General features: G+C 40.2%; 1 protein-coding gene across 1 annotated transcript in view; it reads left to right on the top strand.

Moving 5' to 3' along the window:
• Window positions 1-21: 21 nt before the first annotated feature.
• The window catches only part of FSCN3 (fascin actin-bundling protein 3), a 44387-nt gene continuing 30738 nt past the window's right edge, over window positions 22-13670 (top strand). Inside the window, exons 1-2 of the mRNA XM_075205948.1 lie at window positions 22-70; window positions 4340-4405. Of these exons, the coding sequence (XP_075062049.1) occupies window positions 4349-4405 (57 nt within the window). The 5' untranslated portion in view covers window positions 22-70; window positions 4340-4348. The remainder of the gene's footprint in view (window positions 71-4339; window positions 4406-13670) is intronic.

The following is a 13670-nucleotide window of genomic DNA, read 5'->3' on the forward strand; positions in this document are numbered from 1 at the left end:
CTGCTGTGGTCACATGGTACACAGGGGAGGAGGCTGCTGCACATGTTCCTGTGTAGTAATGGAGGGTCAGGTAGAGCAGTGTTATAGTAACAAACATTGCAAGATTTCTACTGAATTCAGATGGAAGGATAGTTTCCCTGTCAGACACTATTTACTCCCAGAAAAGAGTCTTAAAAACAGGACACACTGAAGTGTATTAGTAGTTTACATGTCAGTAATTGGAATAATCCAACATTGTGAATGAACATTCCCAAAGTTGCATTTTCTATGTTTTTTAGTGCTAAAACTAAATGAGATATACGTAGTAATGGACAGTGATCTATCATAATTGCGCTTTGCCTTTACTGTAGTCATTTTTTGAATTTCATAGTGGGTCCTATCCCAACAGTAGAGAGAGGCAAATTAAATTTAACGGTTTCATATTGCAGTACTTTCAAAGCAATTCAATAAAGGTTAGGGGGAAACAATGAGGCAAAATTAACAAGTGTTTGCTGACAGCTTTGAGGGATTTTTACAAAACAGTCATATGTGAGTACTGCTTATGTTTTATGCATACTTGCCAACCTTTTTACACTTCTTTCCCGGAGATCCCAGGCAGGGGGGCATGGTTGGAGGGCGGGGCGCGGTGAAATCGCGTCATTTTGACCCCTCCCCTGTGACAAAATTCCATTTTTGTTGGCGGGGGGCAGGGCCAAAATGACGCGAATAGCATCATTTTGATAGCAAGATGCTGTTTGCAGGATATTTGCCTGCACTCCCGGGAGTCTGGGAGACCTACCCGAATTTCGGGAGTCTCCCGGACATTCCAGGAGAGTTGGCAAGTATGGTTTTATACTTGCCAAATAGTATACATAGGTCTTGTATAATTCTCTATGGTAGCAGAACATTTATATATATTTTTTTTTACATGACAGGTAAAGACCAAAAGCAAAAAAATATGTGTTGTTGAAAAATAACTGCTATGAGGTAAATTCACATTCTAAGGGGGAGATTCAATTGGCCGCAATGTTCCTGAGAACATTGCGGCCGTGCTTTATTACCATTATAAATAATGCAGCTTTTTTTTTTTACTGAAATAATGCTGATTTTTGCTCTCACTCCAGCTGCCAGCAAAAATCAGTGTTATTTCAGTGAAAATACCAAAAAAAAATCGGGGTGAGGTGTATCGCGGCCTTGCCGGAGACACATTGTACAGATATTTTGTAAATTTAATCTCCCCCTAAAAATGTATGAGCGGAAGGTTCAAATGTAAAGGGTTTTAAAGTCAGTATATACATTGCAGTTAATGATAGGTAACATTAGAATTCCGCAGAAAGAATGTATCCCATGCTTTGGAGAAAGGTAAAGTATTTTGGCAAAAGCCATGGTGGTTTGTAACAGGAAAACTTACTAGAAAAAAGAAGTAAGAAATCTTGTACTGTTAGCATTTAATGGATAATGCAATATCTTCCATTGCACGTCATTCCATTCAAGGGAGTGCAGACAGACATTGCATATCAAAGGTTTGCCATCCACAGTCCTAATAAGCTTTTTGTGGTCTCAGCTATCCTGTAGTTCACTGGATGACATGTTTGAGAGCCTGCAAACACAGATGTGACCTTTCCATGAAAACCCTTGTCCACCCTGGTCAAAAAATGATGAATCCTTTTATTCATTAAAAGGAAAGCACACTACTTTCTTAGAGGATAGACCCTTTGGTTTATTTTGCAAATGAAACCACTATCTGGAAGAATTTGCTATATAAACGATCCAGTATAGTATGCATAGCCGTAGTGTCCCTGCAACTCCTGCAATCTTTAAGAGGGCATCCGCTATAAGTCCTTGTTTGGCTGGTCCCTCCATTATGTCATATTGTCAACCTAATACAATCGAGAAAGTAATTTGTGCCACTCAGTTCAAACCTGATGACATCAAGTTAGTGACAAGGGGGAGAGGGACCATCATAGACAAAATACTTACTACGACTGAAAATGGCAGGAGAGGAAAGACACTGCTAGAGGGTGTATTTAGCACATCTAACCTTGAGTGAATAAATAAACATAGAAAAACTATTTAATCTTTCATTTTCTTTGGTTATATATATGTTTATTGAGAGCACAACAGATAGCTGAAACAGTAAGAAAGATGTAGCCACTATGGACAGGAAAAGTTAACAGCAATTCTTAATGTTATGAGAACAACATACGTAATAATGACTATAAAGATATAATAGACACTACAAACTACAGCGAGGGCTAGAGATGCCAACTTTTTTGGAGGTAGGATAATAACTGGGGGATAGGTATAAAGAATGGTTAGGGGGATCAATAACATATCTTAGTAAAACATGGAGGTGTGCTTCTGCGTATTCTGCAGCTACTGCAGAAAAGTTGTTTACATCAATAAATCCAACCTGCGTTATTTTGAGAATTCATGTCTAGGACACAAGTGGGATTTGAATGCCACAGGGTTTTAGCTAGTAAACAGGCGTGTTCCACAAGTGCCCCTCTCCCTGGCACATAAAAGCATTTTGCTACCAAAATATTTAATACAGCACGCTGAAAGTGCTTGTGTTGTATTGGACCAGCATTCTCCAAAGTAATGTCACCCGACTCACTTCTCCATGCTCAATGATTCAGAGGGACTAATCTTCCTCTCTAGCCGATCTACATCTACCTCCCCTCTCTGTCAAGCATTGCATTGGTTCCCCCTCCGTCAGGGCCGTAACTGTGCGAGAGGGGCTACCAAGGGAGCAGTGCTGAAGGGGTGCACAGTTTCAAAATATTTTCGGTTAATATGTTTACAATTGAGGGCTATGGGGGTGGCAGCTTGCATTCTCGTCCCAGGCGCTAAAATTTTAACTTACGGCTCTGCCCTCCGTTACAGAATCCTCTTCAAACTCCTCATCTTCACCAACAAAGCCCTCTTCAACTCCACTGCTTCTTACGTATCCAATCTCATCTGCATTCATACTTCCTCTTGTCCTTTACGGTCACCCAACAACCGCCGCCTCACCTCCCATCTGGTTACCACATCTCACTCCCGCATTCAAGATTTCTCATGTTCTGACTTCCTTCTCTGGAATGATCTCCTTCATTCTATCAGGCTATCTCCTAGCCTGCAAAACTTCAAATGTTCCCTTAAAACCCACCTGTTCAGGAAACTTACACTTCCTCTGTCTAACCTATCACCAGCCCTACACAACCCACCACTTCATGATCCTTCTTCACTAATCATGGTAAACCTTCCCCTCATTCTTCCTCAGCTCCTCATACTACACGTTCTTGTTCATCTTTTCCTTCAAATTTCTAGTCCCTTCACCTGGACTTCCCACTTTGGGTTTCTTGTTAGTCTGCCACTTCAATTTAGATTGTAAGCTCCCGCGAGCAGGGCCATCTTGTCCTTGTGTCTTCCTCCTTCTGCTACCTTTGCCTTCAGCACCCCAACCTCATTTTTGCACCTTGACTCTAGGCCCCTGCCCTTGGTCTCATCTTCTCCCTTGCCTTTGCATCTTGCAGGCTCTGATCCTGTTAGTTATTCCTGGCCACAGGATTAGCTTTAGTTCACTCCCCACCTCTCCTCCTTCCACTTTCTAGTTTCTACATGTTCTGGAATACACTTATACCTCTCTGCCCTGTGTACCTGCTCTCAGCTGGGTTGATAATTTAACTGCACTTTGTTTTTGTATTGACCTGTATACTGTGTTCTGTTTCGTCCTATGCTCTCTGTACGGCGCAGTGGACCCTTTGTGGCACCATACTACTAAACGATAATAATAGTTGAAGTGCCTGTTTACATTTGTAACACCCATGTGCCACGCTCAGGAATATGCGGGATAATTACTGGTTCAATCAAATGCATTAGTTCATCTTTGCATAAAAAAGAAAAGAGAATTCTCAAAATATGGTCTGATGGTGGTACTTGAGGGAGCGTGGATATACTCTGGTTTACAGCACCATTACTTCCAACGTCATTAACTTAGGAGACCATTAGAGAATACACAATTCATGAAGGGAAATAACTTTATCCCTCCAACATAGAGCCAATCTGGTCATATATTTTTGGGTTTAAATATCATTATCATTTTTGTATTTTTTGTCTTACTGATTCTGAATAGCAAAGAATCACAAATGAGAGCAAGAAGCATGTAAATCCATGTCAGCTCTTACAAAGCTGTGATTTTAGAGACAACAGCAACTGAAGCAGCCATTCAGCTGCTTCCAGCTCTCAATTACAGTGATAGTTAAGTTGTTGGCACCCAGCACTTGTTGATGAACTGCCTGGACTGATAAAGTACATGGTAAGACTATGAACTGCTGACCCTGACGTATACATAAACCTGTATTTCTGTTTTTCTCAGGGATGACCTATGATCTTTGTAATGTTCGGCTTACCCAGTTGCAGGAGGTTCTACTTTGAAAGAGCAGTAAGTCATCACATTAAGGATATGAAGAACTGAGCATTAGGCTAACGGATATACCTTGCTCAGGATAACAGTAGGAAAATAAGAACATACCACATATATAATCCCCATTTTATAAAATGACCTTGGGCAAACTGACTGCTGTAGTCACATGGTACTCGGAGTACTACATATGGTGCTGCAATTGTACATGTTCCTGTGTAGCTGCTGAAAGTAATGGAGAATCAGGCAAGAAGATGTGGTAATGTGGAGCACACTGGTGAAAAGGAGGCATGTGGGGAATGATCTGTTAATTCAGGGGCATGTGAGAGAAAAGCTTGTGTGCAGGGGTGACATAAGGGAAAAGCTTGTGTGCAGGGGGGTGACAAGTGATGGAAAAGCTTGTGTGCAGGGGGGTGACGTGAGGGAAAAGCTTGTGTGCAGGGGGTGACGTGAGGGAAAAGCTTGTGTGCAGGGGGTGACATGTGATGGAAAAGCTTGTGTGCATGGGGTGACGTGATGGAAAAACTTGTGAGTAGGGGGTGACATGTGATGGAAAAGCTTGTGTGCAGGCGGTGCCGTGATGGAAAAGCTTGTGTGCAGGGGGGTGACATGTGAGGGAAAAGCTTGTGTGCAGGCGGTGACGTGATGAAAAAGCTTGTGTGCAGGGGGGGTGACATGTGAGGGAAAAGCTTGTGTGCAGGGGGTGACATGTGAGGGATAAGCTTGTGTGCAGGGGGGGTGACATGTGAGGGAAAAGCTTGTGTGCAGGGGGGGTGACATGTGAGGGAAAAGCTTGTGTGCAGGGGGTGACATGTGAGGGAAAAGCTTGTGTTCATGGTGTGACGTGAAGGAAAAACTTGTGTGCAGGAGGGGGGGGGGGCATGTGAAGGAAAAGCTTGTGTGCATGGGGGGGGGGCATGTGAGAGTAAAGCTTGTGTGCAGGGAGGGACATGTGAGGGAAAAGCTGGCTGGTAAAGCAGAAAAGTGAGTATAAAGCTGGTGGGCAGAGAGACATATGTTTGATGAGGGGCATATAAGGGAGAAGTTGGTGAGTATAAGGGTTTAGGTGTATGTGGAAAGGCCATGTGATTGATTGATTTATTTATTTATTAATCTTTCTAACTGCAAGACCCTGCTGAAAGCTCGCCTGGTTAAGGAAGCGTTCAAATAGTGCTTGTGATTTCTGGATGGACATATCTCTGTGACTTGATTTCTTCCACAGCACTGCTCCATATGGTGAAAGGACACATTCTGGTGTTGTCTAATGTGGTTTTGCTCCTTTACGGTATCAATTCATCAAGTGATATTGCGAAAGTTTGATATTGCCAGAAACAGTGGTAAAAATAACTCTGATTAATTGAATGCTATGAGGGATAGCTATGTTGGCACTGGTTATCACAAGGACCAGCAAGTGGAATAATTTATCTGCCGCTATAAATGGATATTACCAGAGCCTTCTGTGTGCTGTTTCATACTACAAACAGCTGGTTTGTAATATCTAATATTTGCGTAACACACATGAATATGTGATGTAAACCAGTTGATCCAAAACTTTCTCAGTTCGAGGCACCCTTAGGGTCTCCATAATTTTTTTAAGGCAAGTAGTCCCCCACCTTGCTTACCACCGACCCTGGCTGCGGTACCCCTGTGAAAACACAGCAGCACCCAGTTTGGGAACCACTGATGTAAGCAATACATGCTGTGCGTACTCTGTTCTTGAGATTAATTAGACATGTAGCTATGAGCAGGATGATGTCAGTGATTGTGGGGCATTTGCCTTATCCAATGCGAACTCGCTGGCAAACGGTTTCAATTTTAATAGCATACATTTTGAACAAACCAAGATGAGAAACCATTTATTCAAAAATTAAACAAAAATAAATTAAACAAAAACACAAAAAATAGCAATAAAAACTAATTGCGTCTGCAAAATCCACATGCCTAAATAAGTAATGGTAGAGTGTTATCTCTGTAATCACTTGGCTTAAAAAAAGATAATAAATGTGTTAAAATTAATCAGTGACGGTTATCAAGTACATCTCCATGATTTCTGAAGATTTCAGCTTTGCTGAATCATGGCCTTTGTACCGAATCCATATGTTACATCTGTGATATGCATTAATCTTGCATGATAATGTTGGATGTTAAATACATGGCTATAGCATTATTTGATTCTCAAAAATATGGTTATTTCCTGAATTTGATCATACATGACAGGTACAGTTGGGACATAAAAGATATAAATTTGTAGCGATTCAAGTGGATATGTCTGGCAAAATGCAACATTCATTTTGCTAGGATAATTAGCTTTTTCAAGGCAAGAGACCCCACAAGTAGTCTTCTCACACTCCAGCCAATCGGAAACAAGTGGCTCTGATTGACTAATGCACAATAAAACTATGTATATTTTTGCGCTTGAAAGTTGGAATTATATGTCTGTATGTGTTACCCAGTATTGTTTTATTTCTGTGTTTGTTCCCAATTGTAAAGCACTACGGAATTTGCTGCCGCTATATAAATTAATGTTGATGACAATGACATGTCCAACTTTAAATTAGACCCTTTATGATATCAAGCTAAAGTGCCAAAATGTCATAAGAGGCTGTGGAAATATTGTTAAAAATTTGTTGACCTCCACAATATGGGCTTTCATTTCCATTGTAAGTTATGTGCATGTCATTCAGCTGCCTAGACTATGCATGATTTGCTTACCCTGGCTCTGCTCTTGCACTGAAATGATAAAGATGTAAAATGCTATAAATGCCAAATGCCTTAATAGAGCAGTGCTTTATTAAGTTTCTATATCAATGATGTCACAAAGGCTTGGGCTGTATTTACCATGTTGGGATTGTCAGTGAAAAGAAATATCGTTGTTTGGCAATAGAAAGCATTGCTGGTTTGGTGTCTTTTTCTAGATGGTGGTTAATTTAGAGAGGCAAGCTGTTGGTCTATCGTAGGATGATGTATAAAAACTGAAACCATCAGTGATATTATGTGAGGCGCATTTGAGCCTCAGCTGTCATCACCAGGTGTATGTTTGGATACCATAATGCCTATTGGAGACTGCATGAAAGTTGGCCTAATTAATCAGGCCGCTAACTATCTCACAGCTGAATGTCACAATATCAACACCTCTGGCTCTGAGTTGCGAAGAAGTCAGGCAAGTATTTGATGTGTGTGGATGCTGGTGACTACAAATGTACAATATCCCATACCAACCAGATATATATACATACATATATATATATATATATATATATATATATATATATATATATATATATATATATATATGTGTTTTGAACAAAATCAATCAAGGCTAACTGCTCATTGGTTGCTATGAGTCACTGCATTTTGTTACAAAATAGCCCCCATTGATCTGAAGTTGATCTGATATAGATCTGAAATTTGGTATCTTTACCTACTGTTGGCACTGTGTTGTAGTTTCATCTGGATAAGGACATTCCAGGTGCCACCAGCAGATGTTCACTGATTTGCTTATGCTACCGCTTGTTCTTAATTCATCTTAAACATCCAGTTAATCCTACAAAAGTATTTTTAAGCCCCCTCTCCCTCCTTTTTTTTACCATAAATATACTCCTGTCCCCTCTCCGTCCATTCAGTGAGATGCCCTGTTGGGGCTCACAGCAGCAGGGGGCTCCTCTTCAACTTCAATGCAGTTCACACTTGACAAGATTGGATCAGGGTATCCATACTTTAATTTTAAGTGCAAGGCAAAACAAGTGATTAATAGAAAATTTTAACCTGTGGTACAAGCAGCCAATTTAATAAAAATGACTCCGGCGAGAACACAGAGCAGGATATCATACTGGGGTTGCATTGCCTAAAACACTTGTTGTGAAATGAGGTATTAATATCAACCTAATCAGTCTGTCCCTCGTTTCTCACAAAATGTGGATTATGACATGTACTTTTTATAGCCCTTGCTTTTGTTCCCCAGCCTAATAGAATACCACTGCAGTGTTTAATTACATGTGGATAAGAGGGCATTGTAGTTAATTGTAAATATGTATATTGTGTATTGTATATTCATGATGTGGCAGTGAGGTTGTTATTCATTGTCCTTAAAGTGAAGCCGGGTGGGTTATGGGTAAAGATCAGGAGGTGTCCAGGATACAGGTGAAGGGGCTGGAACTGCATTAATTCCCCCCCCTCCTTCCTCTACAGGAAGCATGGAACAGCTGGGGACCCTGTGACATCACAAAGAAGTGTAAGGGGTTGATATTAGGTGGGGCTGACTGCTACCTTATCTTTGGAGGTGGGGGAAGCCAATTGGTATCAATTGTTCTCCATAGGACTAGTCCAGACATTTTGTCTGCGTCCCAGCAGGGGGCTTCTGTGGAAGCACAGCTCATCTCTACTCCCCCTCCAACCCCCTGATACAGCACCCACCAATGTTTAAGAAGGATAGACCCAGGGGTTTGCCCAGGGAGGGGAAATTAGACCCTAGATATAAGGATCCACTCCAGGTGGAAGGAGATATTCATTCTGAAAATTGATTCATGGAAAGTGCAGTGTGACTGGTTTTCAGTTTTCGTTCTCTACCAATAGACTACAGCTGCAGCTAAGAGAAGAACTCCATGGGTCTCTAAGTCAGAACATCCAGGTAACTGTAGCTCCTTAAGCTAGTGGGGTAAGGGACAGATGATGTGGTAAACCTGCCTGGCATTTATTTACTGTGTGTACATAGTAATCTAGGGCCTGATTCATTAAGGATCTTAACTTGAGAAACTTCATATTTCAGTCTCCTGGACAAAACCATGTTACAATGCAAGGGGTGCAAATTAGTATTCTGTTTTGCACATAAGTTAAATCCTGCCTGTTTTTTCATGTAGCACACAAATACTTGATAGATTATTTGTACACTGAATTTTAAAGTTGATATTTGTGTGCTACATTGAAAAACAGGCAGTATTTAACTTATGTGCAAAACAGAATACTAATTTGCACCCCTTGCATTGTAACATGGTTTTGTCCAGGAGACTGAAATAAGAAGTTTTTCAAGTTAAGATCCTTAATGAATCAGGCCCCTAGTGATTATTTTTATTACAATAAATGTATTGCTTTACTTTCTAACTGCATTTGCCTGAGTGGCTATATGAAAACTAGAAGGTACTGAGTAGACTTCCCTGGCATAGAAAGGCACCCGTGGGTGGCCAGCAAGCATGAAGTGGGTAACATTGGGCCAGATCAACCCAGTATCTTTACAACACTCATCACACCAGGCAATGCATGTTTGTTAGTTCTTTAGTGCAAAAAGCACAGACAATGGACTACCGAGCAATGAGGAAATTAATATGGTAAGTTAAATCATCCTTCACCATGTTCTGTACAAAAGGACAAGTGCACATATGGTGCTTACCTAAATTACTTTATAACCTTGAGTACTTATTTCCAATAGTGAAGGGTTCTGGTGGATCCTTAATATTGTGTGTCATATTTTCCTGGCATGGTTTGAGTAAATCATTTTCCTAGAAGGCTAGGGCAGTTTCCAGTTGCTAATTAATAGTACTGGGTGATTATCATGGCCCATATTGCAAGATTTATTTCCTAATGGAAGGTCTGTCTTCCAGGATGACAATGTCACCATCCATAGAACACTTGTGGTCGCTCAATGGTTTCATGAGCATGATACTGATTTTATTCATATGTCATGGTGTTCTCAGTCACCAGATCTGAACCCAATGCAGAGGTTATGGGATATTTTGGAATGACACTTGAGACAGCCTTTTCCACCAAGATCAATCAGGCACTCACTTGAGTGACTTACTTTTGGAAAAATGGTTTTAGATCACTTCTGCACAATTCCAGATATTGGTAGACTCAACGGTGGTCCTACACCCTATACAGTGACTTTATGTTGTGTTTCCATTTATCTATGCGCTACCTCTTTCTATTAAGGAATAGAGGACCTCTGCCCAAAATTGGGCTAATGTTTGGCAAATGCACATCACTTGCATAAGGGTACACTAACACACACCCATTGTCTGACACCTCTAAAGTGTATTTAATGGCATTTGTGATAGCATTTAGTACATCACTAATGTCAAAGTTGCATAATTGGATGAATGAAAGTATATTGTTTAATATTGTTTTACCATGCGATTGCGATCAGTATGCCACATAACACAGATCCGTACGTCACGTAACGCGTGGCATGGTGCGATCGCACGGTAAAATACGCACGTACCCACTCGCATTACATCATTTAGTTATTTATATAATTCATATTCATATTGGTTCCGTCACACTGTAACTTATGAGCAGATACTATTTGGTTTATTATTAGTTTATATAATATGATTATATGCACACTTTAGTGTTATTTAAGGTTCAGGTCATAGGAATTGTTTCATGTCTGATATCATATTAAACCCCTAATCATATATTGGTTAATTTTGTCTTACCGTGCGATTGCGATCAGTATGCCACGTAACACATGGCATGGCGCGATCACGCGGTAAAATACGCACGCACACACTCTCACTCTCTCATTTAGTTATTTATATATTTCATATTATAATGGTTCCATTCCACAGTGATTTATGAGCAGATGGTATTTGGTTTATAGATATATATATTTTAAAGTTATATGTACACTTTAGTGATACTTAAGGTTCAGGTTACAGGAAACAGTTACAGGAAACATGTCATGTTTAGTATCATTGTAATCCCCTACTCATCAGCAGTTGTCCGGTTCATTCCCCGAAGGGATTGCATACTCTAGTTAGCGATGTTAGGGAATAAATATTTAAAATGTTACTGACTGTGTATTGTGAATAGACTAGCTTAAACTGGTTTCTGGGCGGGAGAATCATCTGGAATCTTGACCCTCACCCTTGGAGGGTGTTGTTTGAATTAGCCTATGACCTGTTTACACTGGACTCTCCTGAAGTCTGGACCTATAGAAACAAGCCACGTCATCTGTATTGTCTTCTCTGTGACACTGAATGTATATATACAAGCTCCCTGGGACTAGCTAGGCCAGTCGTTCTCTGACCACAGTATTCTGAAGTGAAGTACTGTTCTTGCTGGATCCAGTAGAAATGCGCAGCGATCACGGCGGTATTTATGTATCTTTTGGTATCGTTGTACTGTATTATAATTATGTATTGAACTGCTAAATTTTGCATCTGCTAAATAAATTACTTTGTGCTTTGGAAACAGAAATCGCTTAGACAATGCTTATTGAAAAATCGATAAAATTACTTTAATAATTTGGGGGCTCGCAGCAGAGGTTACGTTACTGGAGGATACGCAACACATACGGATTTCGGTTCCTCAACAAAGGCTGGAAGACGCGTCACATACGGGAAAGAATGCAATGTGTTCAAAACCTGTTGTTCATTCTGTGTTGTGAAACTGAATGTCCATTGTTGCATAATCTAAAGGAGAGCTAACTTGAATCTAGGGACAAGAAAGAAAACTTTCTTTTTATTGTTTTACGTTTTAAAATGTATTGCATCGCATAGTGTATGTGTACTTCCGGTGATATTGTCACTTGTTTAAACAGTCGTTTTATAGTTTGTTATATGTACAGCATAATGACTTGCTAAAGCTTCTGAAAAGATATTACTATTGTTTGGGGAATTTATTTTCTGTGCAGAAAACAAAAGGTTGTATGTAAATGGTATGCATAAAGATAAGAGAAGAGTTTGTATACTGTTGAAAAGAGACAGATAAGAGAAGAATTTGTATACTGTTGAAAAAAGACAGACAAAGAGGTGATTTACTGTTGAAAAGACAGGGATATCGGTTGCTGCCTGACGAGGTGGACTGGACGGCCGAGGTTGTGTTTGAAAAGAGAACACTATTCTAGTAGTATGCAGTATTTTGAGTAGCATACAGTGTTGATTTATAAGTATTATACAGTGTTTTTCAGTAGTATACGGTTTATTAGTAGTATACGGTGTTGTTTTCAGTAGTATACGGTATTTTAAGTAGTAGACAGTGTGGTTATTAGTAGTATACGGTATTTTGAGTAGTATACAGTGTGGTTATTAGTAGTATATGGTATTTTGAGTAGTATACGGTGCAGTTTTTCAGTAATATACAGTATTGTGAGTAGTATACGGTGTATTGAAGAAGTATATGATTTGAATAAGTAGTATACAAGGTATACGGTGAGAACAGGTTTCTAAACAAATGTTAGAAATGGTTGATGAGGTTAAGGAAGGGCCGATTGGTTCGGCGCAGTTTTTTATGTTTAAGAAATATGGTGCGTACACAATGGCGTATTGCGACAAATGGGTCAAGATGACTAAGGATTGTGAGACCTTTTCCAAAGATCGGTAGTTTCAATTCAGAGGTGTTGAATAATGTTACAGATAAAGTACGGTTGATTAAACCAACAAAAACGAGAATTAAACATGATGACTGTTTAAAATTGTGGCAACAAGAAGGGTACACGTGGCAAGGGAGCGCGTGCTAAGCGGAAATAAGCGTGGCGCAAAGCACGCACACAACGGAAGTGAGCGTTGCAAAGCTTGGAGAACTGAGCGCATATGTGCCCTCGCAACCAAATGCGGTTGGGGTGGTAAGTACAGCCGATACCAAAAATGTTAAGAATTAACCAGTAACTTGTATCCTATAATTTATGTTAAGGATAATGTATCAAGAGAAGAAGGTGAACCCACCGTCATTTCGGCCACTGCCCATGCTAGTAAAATGCAAGAGGCACCACCTGGACAAGGAAAGGGAACGGTTCCACCAGCAGGGGCAGCGGCTGAAATTGGTGAGAATAATGTAGAAATTAATAGAAGGGGGGACATCCATTATTCTGCAACAGCAATTCCAGCAACTAGTTCAGAATGTAGTGATTTGGTAGGTTTGCATTCTGTCTGCACAATAGGAGTTCCCAATGGGAAGGCGGACAGAGATGGCCTAGTTCCCATAAGACATGTAGAAATGCATTGTCCATGGACTAGATCTGAACTGCGTTCAATTATATCTGATTTCCCAGATCCTAGGAAAGATTTAGCCAAGTGTCAGAAATTTGTTAGAGATTTGGGTTATGCACATGAGCCAACTAATAAAGATTGGTGAGTGGTGTTTAGGGCCTGTCTTCCTCCCGGTATTGATATACAAAAGTTTCTTAAGGATTGTATGTTGGAGGAAGAGAAGTCCTTAACATATGATGATAATCAGGAAAATATTAACCACATGATTTCTCAGCTGGCCTTATACTTTCCTTTGGTAGTGGACTGGAGTAAAATTTTCACTATCAAACAACAGGATAGTGAAAATGTAGCAGACTATCTTTCTA

The sequence above is a fragment of the Mixophyes fleayi genome, chromosome 4 (assembly GCF_038048845.1).
Source record: "Mixophyes fleayi isolate aMixFle1 chromosome 4, aMixFle1.hap1, whole genome shotgun sequence".
NCBI lineage: Eukaryota > Metazoa > Chordata > Amphibia > Anura > Limnodynastidae > Mixophyes > Mixophyes fleayi.